Source organism: Ceraceosorus guamensis (assembly GCF_003144195.1).
Source record: "Ceraceosorus guamensis strain MCA 4658 unplaced genomic scaffold IE81scaffold_88, whole genome shotgun sequence".
NCBI lineage: Eukaryota > Fungi > Basidiomycota > Exobasidiomycetes > Ceraceosorales > Ceraceosoraceae > Ceraceosorus > Ceraceosorus guamensis.
Genome location: NW_020290083.1, coordinates 31,932 through 51,179, shown reverse-complemented (window position 1 = coordinate 51,179; position 19,248 = coordinate 31,932). Strand labels below are relative to the sequence as shown.

General features: G+C 55.3%; 6 protein-coding genes across 6 annotated transcripts; 4 read left to right on the top strand and 2 right to left on the bottom strand.

Annotated features, from left to right (window-relative positions):
• Positions 1-520: 520 nt before the first annotated feature.
• IE81DRAFT_249454 (hypothetical protein) lies at positions 521-2,906 on the top strand. Its single transcript, XM_025511300.1, has 4 exons — positions 521-2,133; positions 2,248-2,315; positions 2,379-2,549; positions 2,627-2,906. The coding sequence occupies exons 1-4, from the start codon at positions 968-970 to the stop codon at positions 2,713-2,715; spliced, it is 1,494 nt and encodes a 497-aa protein (XP_025367082.1). The 5' UTR covers positions 521-967; the 3' UTR covers positions 2,716-2,906.
• Positions 2,907-4,062: 1,156 nt separating this feature from the next.
• IE81DRAFT_294127 (MFS general substrate transporter) lies at positions 4,063-6,353 on the bottom strand (the record flags this gene model as incomplete). The annotated part of the gene is made up of 5 exons (XM_025512035.1): positions 4,063-4,824; positions 5,161-5,633; positions 5,758-5,827; positions 5,931-5,944; positions 6,113-6,353. The coding sequence occupies 5 exons, from the start codon at positions 6,351-6,353 to the stop codon at positions 4,063-4,065; spliced, it is 1,560 nt and encodes a 519-aa protein (XP_025367081.1).
• An 851-nt stretch (positions 6,354-7,204) lies between these two features.
• Positions 7,205-9,681, top strand: IE81DRAFT_283141 (riboflavin synthase domain-like protein; the record flags this gene model as incomplete). Its single annotated transcript, XM_025511558.1, has 8 exons — positions 7,205-7,330; positions 7,519-7,793; positions 7,888-8,185; positions 8,264-8,414; positions 8,494-8,834; positions 8,901-9,009; positions 9,083-9,448; positions 9,518-9,681. Coding segments are annotated over 8 exons (1,830 nt in total), but the record flags the coding sequence as incomplete, so codon positions are not given.
• A 1,003-nt stretch (positions 9,682-10,684) lies between these two features.
• Positions 10,685-11,526, top strand: IE81DRAFT_349741 (hypothetical protein; the record flags this gene model as incomplete). Its single annotated transcript, XM_025516441.1, has 3 exons — positions 10,685-10,749; positions 10,918-11,057; positions 11,168-11,526. The coding sequence occupies 3 exons, from the start codon at positions 10,685-10,687 to the stop codon at positions 11,524-11,526; spliced, it is 564 nt and encodes a 187-aa protein (XP_025367079.1).
• Positions 11,527-14,630: 3,104 nt separating this feature from the next.
• On the bottom strand, positions 14,631-14,942 carry IE81DRAFT_349740 (hypothetical protein; the record flags this gene model as incomplete). Its single annotated transcript, XM_025516440.1, has 1 exon — positions 14,631-14,942. The coding sequence occupies one exon, from the start codon at positions 14,940-14,942 to the stop codon at positions 14,631-14,633; it is 312 nt and encodes a 103-aa protein (XP_025367078.1).
• Positions 14,943-14,965: 23 nt separating this feature from the next.
• IE81DRAFT_349739 (hypothetical protein) lies at positions 14,966-15,565 on the top strand (the record flags this gene model as incomplete). Its single annotated transcript, XM_025516439.1, has 1 exon — positions 14,966-15,565. One exon carries the CDS (start codon positions 14,966-14,968, stop codon positions 15,563-15,565), a length of 600 nt encoding a protein of 199 aa, XP_025367077.1.
• Between the last annotated feature and the right edge of the window lie 3,683 nt (positions 15,566-19,248).

Genomic DNA, 19,248 nt, shown 5'->3' with positions numbered 1-19,248 from the left:
AAGCTTGGAGATTGGTGTGACTCTTGGACTCCTCTCCTCGACTCGGCAAGTGCCTGCAACGATGAGAGAGTAGCGGCAGCAGCAGCAGCATCAGCATCAGCATCAGCGGCAGACCTGATGAGGTCCTTGGGCGCATGCTGATTGATCAGGCAGCACCTCTTACTCGCGGCCTCGACTCGAGTGTCACGGCAGGCAGGCACACATCACACACGCACACACATGGACAGTCGGCCGATCGGTCGTCAAGCGAGCAATCTTGAATCGCGCACAGGATTACGAATCGCGAACAGCACAGCACGCCCGCGCGATTCAATTGCCGTCTGGATCAGGGAGGGATCAGACAAATCGCGCGTGGAATTGCGATTGCTATTTGGCGCGTCGTGTCGCAGCAGCTAGGAAGAAGCTCGAGTGGGCGTGCTGGGCGAAGGTATTCACTCACACTCACGACTCACGGGGGCTGCATATATGCGATCATCATCACTCGATCGAGACTCGAGACTCGAGACTTGGGCGTATTTGGACTGACTGCATGCACTCTGTCTCTGTCTCTGTCTCTGTCTCTGCGCCGGCTAGTCAGCCAAGGTATAGCTGAGCTGAGCACCGCGCGGCGATCTCGTGATATCTGCCCATCTCGCTGCTGCTGCTTGCATGCACGCCTGCCGCGCCTTCCCTTCCCCTTTCGTCAAGCATTGCCCTGCGAGAGAACATCAGCACAATCGGCAGCCGCGCGGTAGTCAGCAGTCAGCAGCCAGCAGCCAGCGATCAGCGATCAGCGATCAGCGATCAGCGATCAGAGCAACTACAGCAGAGGACGGCGGCATATAAGGCCGCTCTCGCTGCTGCTCCTGCTCCTGCTCCCAAAAGGAACGCCACGCCACGAACGCATACGCTTAGACAGCGCAACACGCCCACCTTCGCACCAGCGCCCACAAACACACACCCACACCCACACCCACACGCCCACGCCATGCTGCTGCCCGACCGCGATGTGGAGACATCATTGCCCGCTGACAACAGTCAGAGTCGAAATGGATTCACCGTGAGCCTCAAGGATCGCGCAAAGAGCATTCCCTTCGGTCAATCCTGCACCAACTCGCCACCCATGCCGCCGCCCCGCGATCAAGACCTGATGTCCGTCGCCCCGCTGCCCGCCGCCAACACTCAAACTTCCGCCGGCTCGCTACAGAGCCAATCGCAATCGCAATCGCAATCGCAATCCAGCGCTGCTCACCTCGAGCGCGATTCGGCCCTGGGCTCACCTTGCACAACGAACCTGAGCACCGTCTCCAGCATGGCCATGTCCACTCATCAGAGTCACGTCAGCCACGAGGATGTGCAGCCAGGCGGCGGCAGCAGCACGGCAAGCTCGGCTTCAGCCATCACCGTGGTGCGCCTGGACGAGTATGTGGCCCGACTGCAAGCTGAAGGGTTTGGACTGCCAAGCATCGTCGTGCGCCCCGATGACCTCTCCACACATGCCACCCATGCAGCAGCAGCAGCAGCAGTACGCGCCTCGTCAGCTCTGCTGCCAGCTGATCGTGGAGCAAGCGTAGCCGCGCTGGATGTGCGGGATGATGATGATGATTTGCGCAAGAGGGTGTACGGCAATGTGGAGCAGCAGCAGCAGCCTTCGCTCAGACTGGCCTCTAGGCACAGGCACGGACACGGACGAGCAGCAGGCACGCCTCGTTCCGTGTCCGACGATACGTTTCACAGCGTGTTTTGTCAAGACGAAATCTCTTGTCGAACTCATCCTCAAGCCGATCCACGCGCCACGAGGGATGCCGCTCCATCTGGCTACGAACGCGCTGCTACCCTGCCACCTTCTTACGTCACGGGCAATCCGCACACGTCCACTGCAACTCGCTCGTCTCACCCCGACAACGGCATCATGCACGCCAACGACGGCGGTTCATCAAGTTTCCACCCCTCGCTTCATCGCAATCCTCCTCAGCGCGACGATACATCTTGCTCCATGCCCGCCGCTTCATGCATGCCAGAAGACATTCAGCGCGTGTCCGCATTCTTTGGCGGCGTGCACTTCAGACCCGACTTGTGGACCAATCTGCGCGTCTGCCTGCGATTCGGCGCAGATGCTGGTCGCAGGCGCACGTTCGGTACGCGTGGAGATCGGTGAGTGGAGCGTGTTGGGGAAGGGGAGGGAGGTGCACGTCGTGTCTTTGTTTCTCCCCGCCCGGATGGAGCATTGACAATGTGGTTTGGTCGTTTTGCACGACTCTCCTTTAGGATGCTCAAGCTGATCGTCAGCACGGCAGAGGACATCCTCGAAGAGAATCGCGAAATGCTCGGAGGCAGTGAGTGACGAGAATTTGGCGCGTCAAAACGTAGGTCGTCCGTCGCCCACTCACGCCCCCCAGCACCATCGCTTGCTCGCCTACTACCCCCTCGTCCAGGCTTTCAACCTCCTACCAGACTGATCGAGACGGATGCTGAACTTGGCAAATGGGCGCAGAACCGCATGCGCGACCTCACGACGGGTCATCTAGCAGGCGACGAGGTGCGAGCCTATGCTGGCCTCTTCAAGGGCGGTGAGCGATGGCGCGCGCGCGCTCGTCAAATCAATCTTTGGCTCACACGCGTTTGTTTGATTGTTTTTTTCCCCAAGTCTGCTACTTTGTCTACCGCAGTGTGGGCGAGGCAGGCACTGCTCGCGCCCTCAAATACATTGGTCTCGGCTCGGAAGTGAGCACGTAAGGATGCCGGCCCTTTTGTGCACATGCCAGCTTGCCACGCTGCTTCCCCTCCCCACCACCGACTTTGCTCTCGTCAACCCTGTCACCTCATCTCGCTTCGGTATGTTGCCTCGTAAAGAATGCTCGGCTCGCGGCGCGCGTCACCCTGTTAGAGCCACCCATCTTGTATGCAGTCTGCCATCATGTGCCCGTCTTTCCAAAGGCTTCTGAACCTGCTCATGTGAGGTGATAATAGCATGAATTGGGTCAAGACGATGCGGACAAAAGGTTCAATTTCCGCCCAAGCAGCGATCAATCGACCAAAGCGACCGGCCAGGCGCCACGAAGCGCATTGACGAGCCACAGTCTGCCTCCCCCATCAAGCTCGCGACGCAATTCTTGGATGCTAATGTCGCGCTCTTGCACCAAGCCCCGCCTGACCAGCTCTTGTCTTGCCAAGCCTGGCAAAAAAGGCCGTCTGGAGTGGGGCGTAACGAAGCGCACCTCGCGTGATGAATCACGTAGTGGTGGAGAAAGCTCCAAGACGATGTTGGCAATGCTGCTTTCGGTGAGGTAGCGCTGCGAATCTGCCTCGCCCTCTTGCTGCCACAACAATACATCGAAGCAAGTGCCGGCAGGTTTTCCAGCAGGTAAAAGCGTCGCTCCGACATGCTCCCTCGCCTCGTCGTACACCTTGCGAGCCATCGTCTTGTGTCGCATGAGCACTTGCGCTTCCCTGGATAGGCTCGATGCCACGCCGACCGTATTGAGGCGCACCGAAACTGCAGCGTCGACCGCTGGCGTGGGAGATAGCCCAAAGTGTTCCACCTCGACGTGACCGCGAGGATCCACAGCGACTCTGACCCTCTTGGCCTCGCTGATCGCTCCCAAGACGCCGTCTAGCTTTGCTAGCAACACACTCTGCTCCGTAGCAGCCTTGACGGGCTCCAAAGATGGGTCAGGCCAGACGTCTGGTGCGACGTGGTGCAGCGCTTCAAAGCCGTCGTGCAGTCGTTGCAGATGTGCGGCAAGAAAAGGAATGCGCTGATGCAGGCGATGCGCTGCGATGGTCGCTGGCACAGAAGCGTCTGCTCGCGACTGCGCAAGCAGGGAGCTGAAGGGCTCCGGAAAGTGATCTTGCAGCCGACCAGACCATTCGCCCTCCTGATCGGCATTCAGGCGCAACGTGGTAAAGACTTGGCGCGGGATGCTCGTCGAGCGCGCAGCATCTGTTGCAGCCTGGCCACCCTTGTGTCGCCAAGCAGCCTTGTTGGCATCTCGGATGCGCAGCGACATCGACCTGAAGTGCGGTAGCATGTAGCGCATGAGTAGCCGTCGCTGGAAATGTCGCGCTTGTGCCGCAACAGACTCACCAAGTCCCGAATGCGAGCTGAGGCATGCGATCGAGTTTGGAGCTCCATCCATCAGTCGGCGCCACAAATGCACACACAGCGCAGCGTCTGCACCCACTCACTAGAAAGAATGCGATCCAGACAAGCTGACCATCGAGGAATTGTGGATGGGTGATGGACCAAGCGAATAGGCTCGTGCTCGAGATGGGCCCAACAGCTCTGCTCAGACTACCCAAGCTCTGACCCAGCCCATTGACTCGACCCAGGCTCGCCCTGTTTGGTGCGACGTTGTTGATGCACAGCGTGCCGCTTACGATGGAGATGCCACCGATGGATTTGAAGACCAGCATGGCTCCCAGCACGGTCCACACCTCTGCCCTGCCGAGCCTCGCCGCCACATGTGCGAGCGGGAAAAAGAGAAAAGTGCTGGCCATGAAGGGCAAGCTGCGCTTGAGGACGTGCTGCGGTCCGCCGAGACGCTTCTCGAGAAAGGGAAAGAGGAAGAGCTGGATGAAGATGGCCAAGACGCCGTTGGCAGCCAAGATGGTACCGACGTCCTGTTTGGTGAAGTCCAAGCCTCCCTTTTCGATCGGTGTGAAGCAAAAGAGGGGCAAAGCGGACATGTATGCGACGTTGATGAGGTTGATGAGTGCTTGGTTGAACAAGACGGTGAGAATCTTGGGCTTGAAGATTTCCTTGAATGACGCCGGCTTCTCCTCATCATCGGTGATGGGGGATGGAGCGGCGGGCTGATTGTGCGAGGCTCGTTCGTCGCTGTTCTGCAGCAGCAGCGGACGACGCTCAGCATCGGGCTCATTCTGCAAAGCACGAAGTGTCAGCTTTGAGGATGCTCTGCTGAGCGAAGCACGGACCAGATCGGGCTCTGACAAGCGGTGGGATAGCCTCGGCGTTGCTTGCCCAGACTCCTGCAGGCGCGGTGTCTGAGATGCGCTGGCCGCGTTCAAAGGAGAGGAGGCGGAGGCGGCATCTGCGCTCCTCCTTGCAGCGGCAGCCTTGACCTTGGAGGGCAGCGTCTGGGAGAGGAGAGAGCAAAGGTCAGAGCGAGGCGAGCGCGCAATGATGCACAGCAAGCGCGCGCAAATGCAAATGCTCACCTCTTGGAGAAAGAGAAAGCCGACGAGGAGACCGAACAGGTTGAGCAGGCCAGCAACGCCGCACGGCAACCAGTAAGGATACCTTTTCAGAAACTGGCTACGACCGAACCAATCGGGAAAGGTGCTTGCGGGATCGCTGAGAGTGCCGCCGATGGCAGGACCGATGATGCTGCCAATGGCGAACATGAGGGGCAAAAAGGTGAATGCTCTAGCTTGATTGCTGTCGTCTGTCAACTCTCCCAGCACGCTCTTGATGACGGCGATGTTGCCGTTCATGAGACCATTGATGGCGCGCGCCAAGATCATGGCGTGAAAGGATTTGGCCAGACCGAAAGCATTGACGCTGACAAAAGTGCCTGCCAGACCGATCAGCAGCACGGGTTTGCGACCGATGCGATCGGACAGCGAACCCCACACCATGCCGGTCAGGAACTGCACCACTGCGAACAGCGATTCCACCAATCCAGCATAGTCTGCGCGGTGCGGTGCGGTGCGGTGCGGTGCGGTGCGGTGCGGTGCGTTCAGCCTGGCTGGAGTCAGACCTGGGCATGCCATGCCATGCCATGCCATGCCATGCGCTCCCACTCCCAGACTCACAGCCAATCTCGTCTTTTGGCACGTCTGGCAGGTTATCGTGCAGCATGTAGGGGATGAATGGGAAGATGCACTGCAGGGCGGCAGGGCGGGTGAGCGCGTCAGTGACGGTGTTATTGCGCTGCTGCGGCGTGCGTGCGTGCGTGCGTGCGTGCGTGGATCAGACAGCGGCTCACTGTGAAGGCGATGGCTGTGGTGATGATGGGGTGCATGAGCGAGTGGGGTGATGGGGATGAGGATGAGAATGAGGATGAGGATGAGGATGAGGATGAGGATGAGGATGAGGTGGCATGTATGCGCAATCAACAGCCTCCCCGCGCGACTCTAACACTGACCCCCCTCCCCGCTCTCCACTCACGTTCGCTCAACCTCATGACGCAGAGGATGAAGAGCTGCATCTTGGGCAGCGGTGTCGCCTTGGCAGAGGAGTCCGAGTGCGAGTCCGAGTGCGAGTGCGAGTCGGCTCTGCTGCCGCGATGATGAACATGGTGATGGTCTGAAGCTCGTCTGCGCTCGGATGGATGCTGCAACAGGCCTCGCCTCTCTTGCTCTGCCTCCGCCTCTCCCGCGCCGCTTCGACGGAATGGCCACCACGCCATCGTCCCTGTTTTCTGTGGATATTTGGCTGCCTTGTCTCCTCGCACAGCACAGCACAGCACAGCGCAGCACAGCGCAGCGTTGTTGGTGAGTGAGCGGCGTGTTATTGGTTTGGCTTGGTGAGGATGAGTGAGGGGGGAAAGGGGGAGGGAAGGAAGGCGGAGGATGATATGAGGATGCTCGCGACGTGTTTGTTGCATTCAACGATTCATTGTGATTCACTTAAGACGCCGATGCCGATGCCGATGCCGCTATGCCGCGAGCACATCTGCGCACAGCCCGCCGTCCGTCAGCTCGATCGGCTTTACGGCACCGATCATGGCCGACGGTCAAAGCAAGAATCACGTGACATCGCTTTCGCCCGCGTCAAAAGGGAAATCAAAATCAATGAAGAATCACCAATCGTGAATCTTGAATGCTTGATTTTCGATTCAAGATTCGATTCGCGGATTCGTGATTACATATACACACATCATCGGGCCACGCCATGCCATGCACACTCACGACTCACGACTCACGACTCACGCTCACACTCCGACCGTTCCTCCACTTCAACACGCGCCCACATCCCCTTCACAACGCGACTCGTCATCACCCACACCCACACCACCACCACCACCCCACGACACCATCGCGCTGCCGCAAAGCTTGAGTCCAGATCAGGCGCGCGCGCAAGGTCACGCCCTCCATGGAGCAGCAGCAAGCATCATGCCCATCGCAGCAGCTGGAACAGCTATCGTTGCAGGAGGCAGATTTCGAGGTGGAAGAGAAACAATGGGAAGGGCAGCACCACCAGCACCACCAGCAGGAGCAGGAGCAGCAGCAGGAGCTCGACGATGCGCTCGGACTGCCGAGAAGGCTGACCATCGTCTATGCCACCGAGACGGGCACTGCACAGGATGTGGCACATAGGCTGGCAAGAGTGGCGAGGAGGCGCAGGATGGAGGTGGAGGTGGTGGCGGTGCAGAGCTACGGTGCTGTGAGTGTGAGCGCGTGCTGCGTGCTGCGTGCTGCGTGTATGCGATGCGCCATCCATCATTCGAAGCCTGCCTGCTCATGCCCCGCACACACATACGCGCACACACACGCACACACACACACGCACGCACACACGCACACACACACACGCACGCACACACGCACACACACACACCAATGTCTTCGCAGCTGACTCTTCCAGAGCAGAGGCTCATCGTGCTCATCATCTCCACCACCGGTCAAGGCGACTTTCCCGCCAGCAGCATGGCATTCTGGAAGTTCTTGTGTCGAGCAGGTCTGCCCACCGACATTCTGCAGGACACGCACTTTGCCACGCTGGCATTGGGCGATTCCAGCTACGAGAGGTTCTGCTGGCCTGGAAGGATGCTGCACAACAGATTGCTCCAGCTTGGCGCATCCCCATTGCTGCCCCATCAAGACGCAGACGATCAGCACTACCTCGGGTGAGCGTGGGTGTGGGCATCATCCCACGCATCTTGCTGCACACTCCCCCCCCCCCCTTCATAGTCGCTTATGCTCTCTCTCTCCCCTGATCAGCATCGATGGTACGCTGCATCCGTGGACAAGGCAGCTGTTCGATGTGCTAGAGGAGCACTATCTGCAGCAGTTGTCTCCTTCCCTCAGCTTCATCCCCGACGATGAGCCGCTGCCTCCACTCTTGCGGCTCGTGAGATCCTCAAACACAAACGCACAAGCCAGCACCAGCACCAGCAAACTGCCAAGCCCTGCACCACAAGTCGACAGCTCATCCAGCCGCATTCACAAGGCCGTCGTGGAGCGCAATGATCGCATGACCATGCAGACACACTTTCAGGATGTCAGGCTGCTCAGATTGGTCGCACACGACTCGGAAGGATCATTCGGGTGAGCGGCGTCAAGATGCATTTCGCCAATCATCCTCGTGCCTGATCAGCTCATCATCTCGCCTCGCAGCAGGTACGAGACGGGCGACGTCGCTGTCCTGCAGCCAGAAAATTCTGCCGCAGAGGTGCAGAGGTTTCTAGATGCTGCCGGCTGGGCGGACACGGCGGACACGCTCTTTGAAATGCGAGCAGACAGCGATGGTGAGCAGATTGAAAAGCCAAAGTCGCGGGGCATACGGTGCTCACCCGCTCTCTCTGCACGCAGAGCGACCTCTACCAGCTCCCTTTGTCAAAGGTCAGCTTGTTACGCTGCGCACCCTACTCACCAGGCATCTCTCACCCCTCAGCGTGCCGAGAATGTCCTTCTTTGACGTCATGCGGCATTGGGCGCCCAAGGGTAGTCTGCAGCGCGAGAAGCTCGACGAGTTTTGCGGATCGGCACCGGAGGGCCAGTCGCACAACGAGGGAGCCGATGAGCTGTACGAGTATGCGATGCGAGTGCGCAGGACCTGCACAGAGGTCATCGAAGAGTTTGACGAGGTCAGGATCCCGCCGGATTACATTCTCGATCTGCTGCCCCCTTTGCGTCCACGCGAATTCAGCATCGCTTGTGCCAAAGAGGTGAGTTGAGCGCGCGCATTGAGCCCCCTTAGCCTCGAGCTGACTCGCACGGCAACCCTCGCACAGACTAATGAATGCATTGTTGAGCTCGCAATTGCGCTCGTCAAGTATCGAACGCGACTCGATAAGCCTAGACGAGGAGTCTGCTCGCGTTGGGTAGAAACATTAGAGCCAGGTAAGGAGGATGACGTGCTGTCTTTTTGCGCAATCGATGCACCCAAGACTCATGCCCTTTCCACCCCCCTCAGGCACAATACTGCCGGTGCGTTTCAAGCGTGGAACACTGCGTCTGCCCCAGTCGCCGCAGACGCCCGTCGTGTTTGTTGGGCCTGGCACAGGGGTTGCGCCGATCCGAGCTTTGGTTCAACAGCGAGTACGGTCGCTACCAGCGCGCAATTCAGACCCCAACAACACACTAGTGTTTCTGGGATGCAGACACTCGCAGAGGGACTGGCTGTTTAGGGACGACTGGAAACAGCTCGCAGGAGAAGATGCTCAGAGTAGTCCGATACTGAGGTATTTTTTGGCAGCCTCGCGCGAGGCGGAGGATGGTGCCAAGACGTACGTGCAAGACAAGATTTTGGAGCAGAGCGCGCTTGTCTGGGACGCCCTGCGTCCCAGCAGACACGCCACACATGTACCCGGAATGTCAAACGGCCATACCGATGCTCGAAGGGGCGGAGGCTATGTGATGATCTCTGGCTCTTCGGGCAACATGCCATCAGGAGTCAGAAAGGCGGTGGAACAAGTGGCAGTTGAACGCGGTGGCTACACGGAGCAACAAGCGAAGGAGTACGTGGAGGGCATGATTACCGATGGGCGGTGGCAAGAGGAGTGCTGGAGCTAGATGGTATTTGTCAGGCTGCCGCTCCAGCCAGAGATGCTCCTCTGCTCAAGCCGCTATGCCATCGCTCTCCACCCACATTCGAACATTGATTTATGCCAACTCTAGAAACCGTCGCGATGTCGCATTGCCCTCCTTTGCAAGTTTGAAGAAATGAGTACAGAACAGTCGGGTGGCCACATCTTGGCAGATAAGCCACTCGCGACCAAAGCAAGCGGTCCCTTTTGTGTGCGCGGTATCATTACGTCGATGTGTTCAAACAAGTCGAAATCTACCGCGACCGTGCTTGTCCATGAGATGGAAGCTTCAACCTGCTACGCAAACGTGCCCGCCCTATTGACATGCATGCGCCAATCTCGGCAAGGTACCAGCAAGTCATGAAGACGTGGAATATACGCTTCAAGCTCCGCGCCACATTTGTTGGAGCAACTTCATGTTGTACAATCTGACTTTGACGACGCGTTCCCTTTGTTTGGCAACGTCGACCTTTGTGAAGCCTCTACACCTCTCTGCCCTGCCTCAGCTTCCCGCTTAACCGTTCACGATCAGTCTCCACCTTTGGGAACTTGACATTCTTGGCAATTCCTGGGGAAATGTCCCCAGGTGGGTAGGCTCCGTTGGCAACGTCGATCCATTCCACTCTGAAATCACGCCCCAACGTCACCTCTTTGACGAACTCCTCTCCCTCAGCCTCGGGAAAGCCGAACTGCTCAGCAATCTCTGGTACTATAGCCTTGCCAGGCGCAATTTAGCAATGGAGTTGATCATTGACTCCAGAGTCACAAGACGCACAGTCAGCTCTAGCACATTGCTTTTCCACGATGAGCGCTGGACGGACATCAGGCCTTTTGCACATGCCGTACTTCTTCTTCATGTTCTTGTTGAGCTTCCACATTTTGCCCAGAAGCACCAATCAGTCAACTCCCTTGCGGCGTGGTTTGGCAATTGGCATAGAGTGCATTACGCTGGTTGGACTAGTGCGCACCAGTGCTGGGTGAGGTCCACAATGGTCTTGCTGAGGATTGACAGGGCATCGAACACTGACCAAAATGGGCTGAACTCTGGCACGGGGTGCTGACACCAGAAGGAGCTGTTTGGAAAAGGGGGCAAAGCATGGCTATTTTTGCTTGTCTTGAGCATCTGCTTGGCCTTTGCGAAAGCTCAGAGATACAGCCACCAGTAGAAGGATGCAGTCTAGGCAACCTGGCAGGGCGCAAAGAGTAGCCACATTGCACACAGCATTCCTTGGGTGCATCAGATCCTCATCCAATCCCAAGCAGCCCAAACGGCGCCTTATGGTGCTCAGGGAGCGGAGCAATTAGATGCAGCCACTCCATTGGTGCCTTTAGCCCAGAAAATCATCATAATCGACGTGGCCAGTGAGGAGACAAGTCTGCGTTTTTGGAGGTGTTGCGGGATGTAAAACTTCTCCATCTGTGCCGCAACGAAGAGCATACATTGTCGAGAGTTGCCTTCTTTGGTGCTTTAGGTGGCACATGCAACACCATCAGCAGTCCCTTGATGCAAGAGTGCAGACTGCCAAGTACAGAGAAGCTTGTTAAGTTGGCTGTGGAGGAGGCTGGTACTGCCATCTCCAAGTTGCTTGCGATGGAAGCTGCCCAATTCGGTTTGGCAACAATCTGGGGTATGTCTCTGCAGCATCAGATGTTTACCGCTTTCCACTTGGCTTTGCGCAAGGACATTGCCAAGGTGCTTGGGATCACCGCTCTCAAAGCCTGGAGATGGTTCAAAGTGAAGACCTTTGTGAACCCTCCAGGCGCGCATTCCTCACCTCAAGCACAAATGCCGCAAGAGGCTCAATTTATTGAGCGCGCACAGATACCGTAAGAGGCTCAAGTTTGAGGTTTTGCGTTCTGTTTGTTCAGCTCAAGAAGCATGACATGAACCCTTGCCTGATGGTCACTGCAGCTTTTGAGCATTGGCACACAAGATGATGGGCTCAAAAGATCACTGATTGATTGTGAGTTGTGCAGCACATGCCTTGCATTCACCATTGCTGACTGGTGCGCATGTAGGTACAAAGATGCCTGTGCAAGGAAGCCAACCAGCATCCAGCAATCTGGACCATCTTGGCCCCCCTCCCTCTTTGACAAGCACAGCTTTGCAAGAAGGCAGCTGCTAGAGTTGTTGTGAATGCCAGAGATTGGATCTGTGCCATCGGTCGCAAGTCTTTGTACTGCCTGGCAGTGCTCAAAGTCGCAAACAAAGGCATCAGGCCATGGTCTTTGGCGATGACGGAGAACAAAAGAGAGGTAGTGTTCCCTGAGAGCTGTAGGACCACCCTTGATTGCTGTAGGGACTTGGCTTGTGAGCCAAGTGCGACGGTGAGCACGGAAGGCGTCCTGATAGGCACAGCCATCTGAGCTCTCGTCCACCAGCAATTCCAAGTACCTGCCGAACCTCTCGTACTGTCTATTGACGGGGGGCAACGAGCAACGCAGATGCAGTTCTGTGCAAATTGCCTGGGTGAGCTTGGCTTTAGCATTGTCCTGCTTGGTCTTGGCGTCTTTCCTGGCTTGTTCAGCAGTGTTTCTCTCTTGCCGTGCGGTGTTGCGCTTGGTCTTGGTGTTTGTCTTTGCTAGATCAGAGACTTTCTTTCCTTGGACAGCGTCGTCCCGCTCGGTCTTGGCCAGCACCGCCTGCTTGCTGGATGACCAGCAGGGCCCATGCTGCTCTGGCCGCATCAGCATTTGGTCGCATCATTGTGATGGCGGTGGTTTTGTGGGCGCGTGAACGCGCACGTTGCGAGACTGCTGACTGTGCGCGCGATGCGCATGACGCATGACGTCTCGCATTCACGATTGCTGACTGTGCACGCGCGCTATCCCTGCAGGTACAACGCCGTCTGTGCAAGGAAGCAGATCAGCATCCAGCCATCTGGTCCATCTTGGCCCCATCGCTCTTCAATGAGCGTAGTCCAGCAAGAAGGCCGTTGCTGGAGTCAACGTGTCCCGCACCAGCTGCATGCTGGATGAGCAGCAAGACCCATGCTGCTCTTGCTGCGTCAGCTTTTGGTCACATCATTGTGATGGTGGCAGTCCTGGAGACGGGAACGCACGCATCTATGCTACATCCTCTTCACTGCGGATTGGAAGGGTTCCATGCCGAGCCCGTGCTCCTGATCTGGCATCAGGACCACTACATTGCAGGGAAGATCAGCGTGGCGAGTGCTTTTTGCATTCCAGTGAGCAATCTGATCACAGGATTGCAAGTTGCGCTAGATCAAATCGACAGCCGGCAGATGACGTGTGAAACACGCTGTTCCACAGCATGGGGCAGAACATCACAAAGAGGGCCTACACCAGAGGCCTGAATGCCATCAACTTTGTGCAGCTGCAGGCAATGGAGGTCAAGGATGCTCAAAGCTTGTCCATCTTTGCAAAGCAAACAAGAAGTGTCAGTGTGAGGCAGTGACTGTTGTAGCTTGCAACAATCAGCAGAGCATTGTCAAAGACTACTGATACATGGGTCTATCTCAGAGTCACAAATGTTGGCAGCATGTGTCACAGAGAATGCAGGCATTCTGTACATCGACGGTGTGTCGTGAGTCTTGTCTGCTTGGACAGAGCCATGTATCGAAGCAAATTGTGAGAAAGCGCATTATTGTCTGGCTTGGATGTGAAGTGTTCAGACCTGATTGTCTTGAGTCTTGCTTGGTTTGTCTAAGATGTCAAGCCCGACTCCAGCCAGGTTGGATGCAGGTAGTCCCGTGCGCTTGAATGAAGATTGTCCAGCCAAGGGGTGATGGTGGGTGGATGCTCAGCCAAATTTGTGGCAGCAATTTGATCAGGTCAATGACAGTCAGCATGTCACCATGCTCATACGATCTGGGCCATGTTGGTATCTTGAGGTCTGCAGCCCTTTCACATTGCCCTGCATGGCATCCTTTTATTGATCTACAGCAAGAGGTTCTCAGCTTTGAGGTTGGCGCCAGTCTCGCGCCGGCGCAAAAGCTCTGCTGGGCAAGCTAGCCACAACATCCAGCAATAGCTCATAGTCAGGATTTGGGCTGTCGAGCATCGACATCACCTGCTCTTCACTGCGCCTGATTGCTGAAGCCGTTACCTCTGGTGGGGGAGGAGGGGGACAGGACATGTAGTTGTAGATCACCGTTGGGCGTCTAGGTGTGACAACCTCATCATCCCTGTAGTGATTTTGCACATACTGGGTGATCTTGGTGGCAGGCCAATCATGGATCCTTGCAAAGTGTTGGGCATCTGCTGTTTGGATCCATCAGAGAGTCCCCATTGGCATCCATGGCGTTCAGAGCGTCTACCAGAGCAGGACAAAGTTGCCAGAATGAGGGAGCAATGCTGGTTGGCCGGTGGCAAATGATTGTTGGGTTTGAGGCAGATGTGTCCTGATGAGCAGCTCTTCCACCCCTAGCGCGGTTCGAAACATATCTCTTGCGTACTTCTGATGTGGATGCTGCCAAGCCAGCTCTCTGGGTGTTGGCAATTGTCACATTATGATCTCCAGCCGCAGGTCCAATTGCGGGCCTCTCTGCAGCTGGACAAACAGAAGCTCATTGGCTTTGACAAACTTTCAACAATTAGAGTCTTGTGACTGAGTACGCAGGAGATCTCAATACTTTGTCACTGCAACAGGCCATTGCCCCTGAGCAGCGCAAGGGATCAGCTTTGTTGGTCTTGTCAGCAAGCACAGATGCCCTGTTGCCGCCCAAAAAGGGCGTCTCCCCCTTGGTGGAAGCAACCTTCTTGACTTGCTTGGACATTGAGCCCTCCTTGGCTTTGCTTGGCCTCTTCTACCAAACGCCTCGTCAACCAAGTTGTCTAGAAACCACTCTTGTTGCGGCGCCAGAGCCCTTCTGACTTGAGATGCCGGCCTTCTGAGACTTCAAAGTTGGGCGGTAGAGCGGCACATTGCGCCGGGGTGGTGAAAGAGAGGTGTGCATCGAGAGAGGTGCCCTCTCAGGACCACGAGGGACCAGCTTCATTGGTCTTGTCTGCGAGGGCAGTCGTCTCCCCCTTGGTGGAAGAAGCCACCTTCTTGGCTCGCTTTGAGGTGGAGCCCTCTCTTGCCTTGCTTGGTTGCTTCTCTGCACGATACACGTGGTAGAGCATACCTGCCGTTCCATCCCACACCTGTTGTTGCTTCTCCTGCATGCCAAAGGTGGTGGCGATGCCGTGCTCCTCGACAAGGTGTCTGATGTGGTCAATGCAGGTGCTTGAACTCAGCGTTGCCAACAACTCCAATGGCTCCTTTTTCAAAAGAGTGCACATTGTTGGACGAGGCCATTGGAGCAATGCCACTCCTTGAGCTGCCTGCCTTGCAGACTCTGGTGCTGGACTGGTCCTTCCTGCGGTGTATAAGCTTGCCATCCTTTGCCAGGCTCAAGGATGTTCACATCCTGGCCTCTGTGGACAAACAAAGCCAGGTCCCCGGGATGGCAGGGGCATTGAAGTTTGCACCAAAGACTGCTGCTGCAATCTGGCTTGCGCTCAATAGGGTGGAAGTGCTGGGGAGCCTCAGGAACACCTCAGTCTTGCAGAGTCTTGTTGACCTGGACATTGAATTTTGGAGCACAGAGGACATGCTGCACGGACAAAAGCGCAAGTGGGACAAGGTCCTGGACGACCACGTTGAGAACGTGAACTCTGCGGCCGATAGTCGCTTGCTACCCACTAGCCAAAAAGCTTGTCAAGGACAGCGTCAATCTCCGCAAAGCCTCTTTTCTTCACAACAATCAACAATGTTGGCTGTTCCTCCTCCTTCTGACCTTGCACCTCTTCCAACACCACCACCCCCAGCTTTCCCGACCCCTTCTTTGTCCCACCAGGTCACCCAATCTTGTCCTCTTTTCCTCGGGGACGACAACAACAACGACAATGTCTTGCCCCTATGAGCGTGCAGTGTGGCAGTTACCCAAGACTCTCTGTTGGCCTCCAGTTCAGCAAACAGCCACTTCTTCTTCTTCGCCTTTCCTTCCTTCACACACATCCACAATGTCAGCTGTTGCCCTACCTTTGCAGTCACCGTTCTAGCCAAAAAGCTTGTCAAGGACAGCGTCAATCTCTGCAAAGCCTTTATGCGCTTCAGATGTCCCACAAAGATAAGATGAGCAAGGCGCATGGTCAATTCTTTGAATGCTCACTTTGCCTCATGTGCGTGGCACTTGAGAATGAGCTGCCAGGTGCGCTGCAAGATGCCTGCCATTGGCAACAACATGGTGCTCCGCTTGCTGCCCTCTGCCAGCCTGCCCCCCTCGCCATCGGCCTTCAGCAGCTACTTGAGGGAGTTGAGCCAAACATCAGTCCTTGTTGCAATCCAGAACAAGCATGCGCAGGTGCCTGTTGTCACCTTGCGGGTCAAGAGCATGCTCATTTAGCTTGTTGATTTGACGGATGGCCTCTGTGAACGCCTACAGTGTCGAAGCCCGTGACCCGCATGGCCCTGCAGATAGATGCATACGTAAACACCTCCCTTACCCCTGCCTCACTCTTCTTCAATACTATCATCATCTCTCGTGTCTGTGTGTGTTTCGATACAGGGCACGTCCTCAGCGGTCCCAGTCCAGAACAGGAGGATGATGCAATTCAAGGTCCGCGTCACACCCGCGCAGCGAGATCTCTGCGTGGAAGGAAAAGACCAGATGAGGTCCCCAGCATAGCTGTTTTGAGACGCGCGAAGCGGTGATATCAACATCAGGAGCAAATGGCCATCGCCAGACCATTCCACCTCGGCTCCTCGGTCAAGGGCCAGCCATCTCAGCTGTGCGAATCATTGCATGCGCATCCAACGACAGAGCCAACGCGATACTCAAAAACGAGCTGCTCCCATTGCCTCCACTTACAAACAAGCTCCCAATTCGCATCTTGTTTTCACCACACAGTCTAAGACTGTGCATAGGAGTCTCTCGAGTTTTGTTGAGTCACACGTAGCTGAGTCTTCGTTACTGGCTGTGAACTCTTGTACCGCCTTTTTGGTTGGCCTATTGAGGCCATCACTTTGTCTGATCTGCAAAGCCTCATTTGACGGTGTGACAATATAGCGGGTTGTGAAAACGATTCAACAAACGATCAGAGGACTTGCAAAATTAATGAAGACGCTTCCTGTCAAACATATCGCAATTGCCTCACCAGCCAGACCGTGCCTTTCACTCGACTCATCCGCGCAGGAAGGTGGGCAATTGAGTTACGAGTTGCTGTCATTGCCAATGCCTGAATGGAGTTCTCAGGTGAAGCAATGCGACGTGCAAAGCTGTATCCCTGGGCCTTTTCCACGATCGCTTTTTCCCTTTGTGACCGAATAGGGGCAAAGCGCGCTTACAGCGATGACTTTGTTGCACGGGGACGCGCCTCGAGACAGCTGAGACGAAGTCAACCCATTGGATTGGAAGCCTCCTCAAAAAGATTATGTGCAGCTTTCACTCGGAACGCTACCGCCAAATTCTTGTGGGCAAAATCACTTGCAGTACTCGGACTGGTCGACAACACACATCTGTAGTGAAGGACCAAGCAAATTTGTTCACTGGTCTTGAGTTTTGATCGATCTCAATGGTGTGATGCCGCACAAGTTATGTCGTAAGCAGGATCGACGTTTTTTTGAGCGACCAATCACTGACCGCAGGTCTTTCATCACCCAGTGAGGGAGTTGATGCAATTTCAGAGAGGATTTAGGCTGTACAAAGGCGCTTTCTTGTATATTTGGAGTCTGGCGTTCTCGCGCTTTTGCTAGCAAGGATTCATCAAGTTCATTCTTTCGAGCTAAATACGCGTCTCGAAGACAAATAGGGAGAGAAGCGAGCTTGGTACAGAGCCTGAATCGTTATAAGCCCGCTGTAAATAGTGTCCGCGCAATCCTACTGACTCACGCGATCGCATGTCATCAAGCTGTGTTCGTATCGAGAAGGGTCAATGCACCAATTCCAGACGCGACAATCTTGTTGTGTGATACCCGTGGACTTTTGCTGGTGGGCGCGAGGGGGTGTGACAAAGCGCATGAAAGTTTTGGTCAAAGTTTCATCGACCAAACTTCGACGTGCTTTCTCACTAACGCGTCGCTGGGACGCTATCACTCTCGCATATGATATTCAGTGAAATTATGCTAATGTAAAAGGCCTAAATGACCAAAATAAGCACCTATAATTAATCTTGAGAATCAGAAACTTTCGTGACCGCAGCGAGAAGACGTGATCGTGAGAATGATTATCGGAACCGAGACGGTGAGTTCGCACTGGCGGTGAGCAAGGTCGGCGCATGTGCACCAGTGGAAAAGAGGTGTAAAAAAAGAACAAAAAACAAAAAAACGCCACAAGTCGATGGATCTTTACGTGCGTTGGCTACTCGTTAGAGCTGAAGGTCTTGCAGAGAGACCGGTTGCGGCACTGCAAATTCTTTTCAGCGCAAGAGTTGGGAAATAAGACCGTCAAAAGGATGAGTTCGGGATATAAATGAGGTCGAAGCTTGTGTAATTTATCCTTCGGATCAATAAACAGACATTAAATCTCAAAGGGGGTCGCAATGCACGTCCCCATCGAGGAATCATCTCTAGAAACTCTTGTGCAAATACGAGCGCGTGAATGTCTGCAAAGCTTTGTAGAGAAACAACATACAAGCATTGAAGAGCTTCGTGACACGATCGTAAACTCTCTGATTTTTCTACTGAGAGCGTCGCGTAGCTGCCAGCCGTTGGTAGGGGAAAGGATACAGAACAAAAGCAGAAGAAGGGCGCTGTGGCCGGGCGCATGTAGAGATTCAAAATCTCACTCGCGTCTAAGAGACTGTCGACGTCTTGCGCTTCACTGCGACTTGCTGAGGGACAACGAGTCGCTCAACCGAGATTCGCTCGCCTCAGCTCAGCTTAGAAAGACGTTGGGACTCTATTGCCTGAATGATCACCCGATCATATACGCTGAAGCAGCATCGGCCTCACACTTGGCAATGGTTTTCCACACTCGCCAGCTCACAAGTGAGAGCATGTTAACCTGGCTTATAGTGCTTGTCGAGACCAGCCGTACAGCGACAGAGGGATGTTTCCCCGTAGAATAACTCTACATGCTTGAATCGGTCTTCTGATGAGATGCGCGAGAGTTCGGCATCAGATCGAGCATGCACGTGTGAGCATGCGGTCTCGCTCTCGAACTCGGGTCCTAAATGCTTCCTTCGGATCCAATGCCATGCAGACGGGTTAGGGTTATTTAAGAGCTCAATGCTCGTAACGGAGGCGATGATCCCGGAAGTGTCAACGACGGAGGTTGTGATGTAAATCGTCTTACCCGGCTCCCAACTTTACCAGCCTTGCACAGGTGGGTATCTCTGTCATGATGAGTTACCAGCCTTGCACAGGTGAGTATCTATGTTATAATGAGGTGGAAAGTGCTGTTGCAAAAAGAGGCTTGTCCGCGGTGATCAAGCCCATTTCGAGTGCGACTGAGGCATCAGTTACAAAATCAGCCCTCGAAGGGTAGGGCCTAGAAGCGATGCAGGTTGCGGTGCTTTCGACGCAATGGCATAAGTGAGATATGCTATAAGTGAAATGGGCAAGTGAGGCCGCGTGAAGGGAAGGGCCTTGAGGCGATGCGAGTGA

Bases quoted from the DNA above. Each gene is read 5' to 3' on its own strand.
- IE81DRAFT_249454 (XM_025511300.1), top strand. From the start codon at position 968: ATGCTGCTGCCCGACCGCGATGTGGAGACATCATTGCCCGCTGACAAC. The intron at 2,134-2,247 runs GTGAGTGGAGCG...ACTCTCCTTTAG, and splicing joins TTCGGTACGCGTGGAGATCG to GATGCTCAAGCTGATCGTCA. The intron at 2,550-2,626 runs GTGAGCGATGGC...TTTTTCCCCAAG, and splicing joins TGCTGGCCTCTTCAAGGGCG to TCTGCTACTTTGTCTACCGC.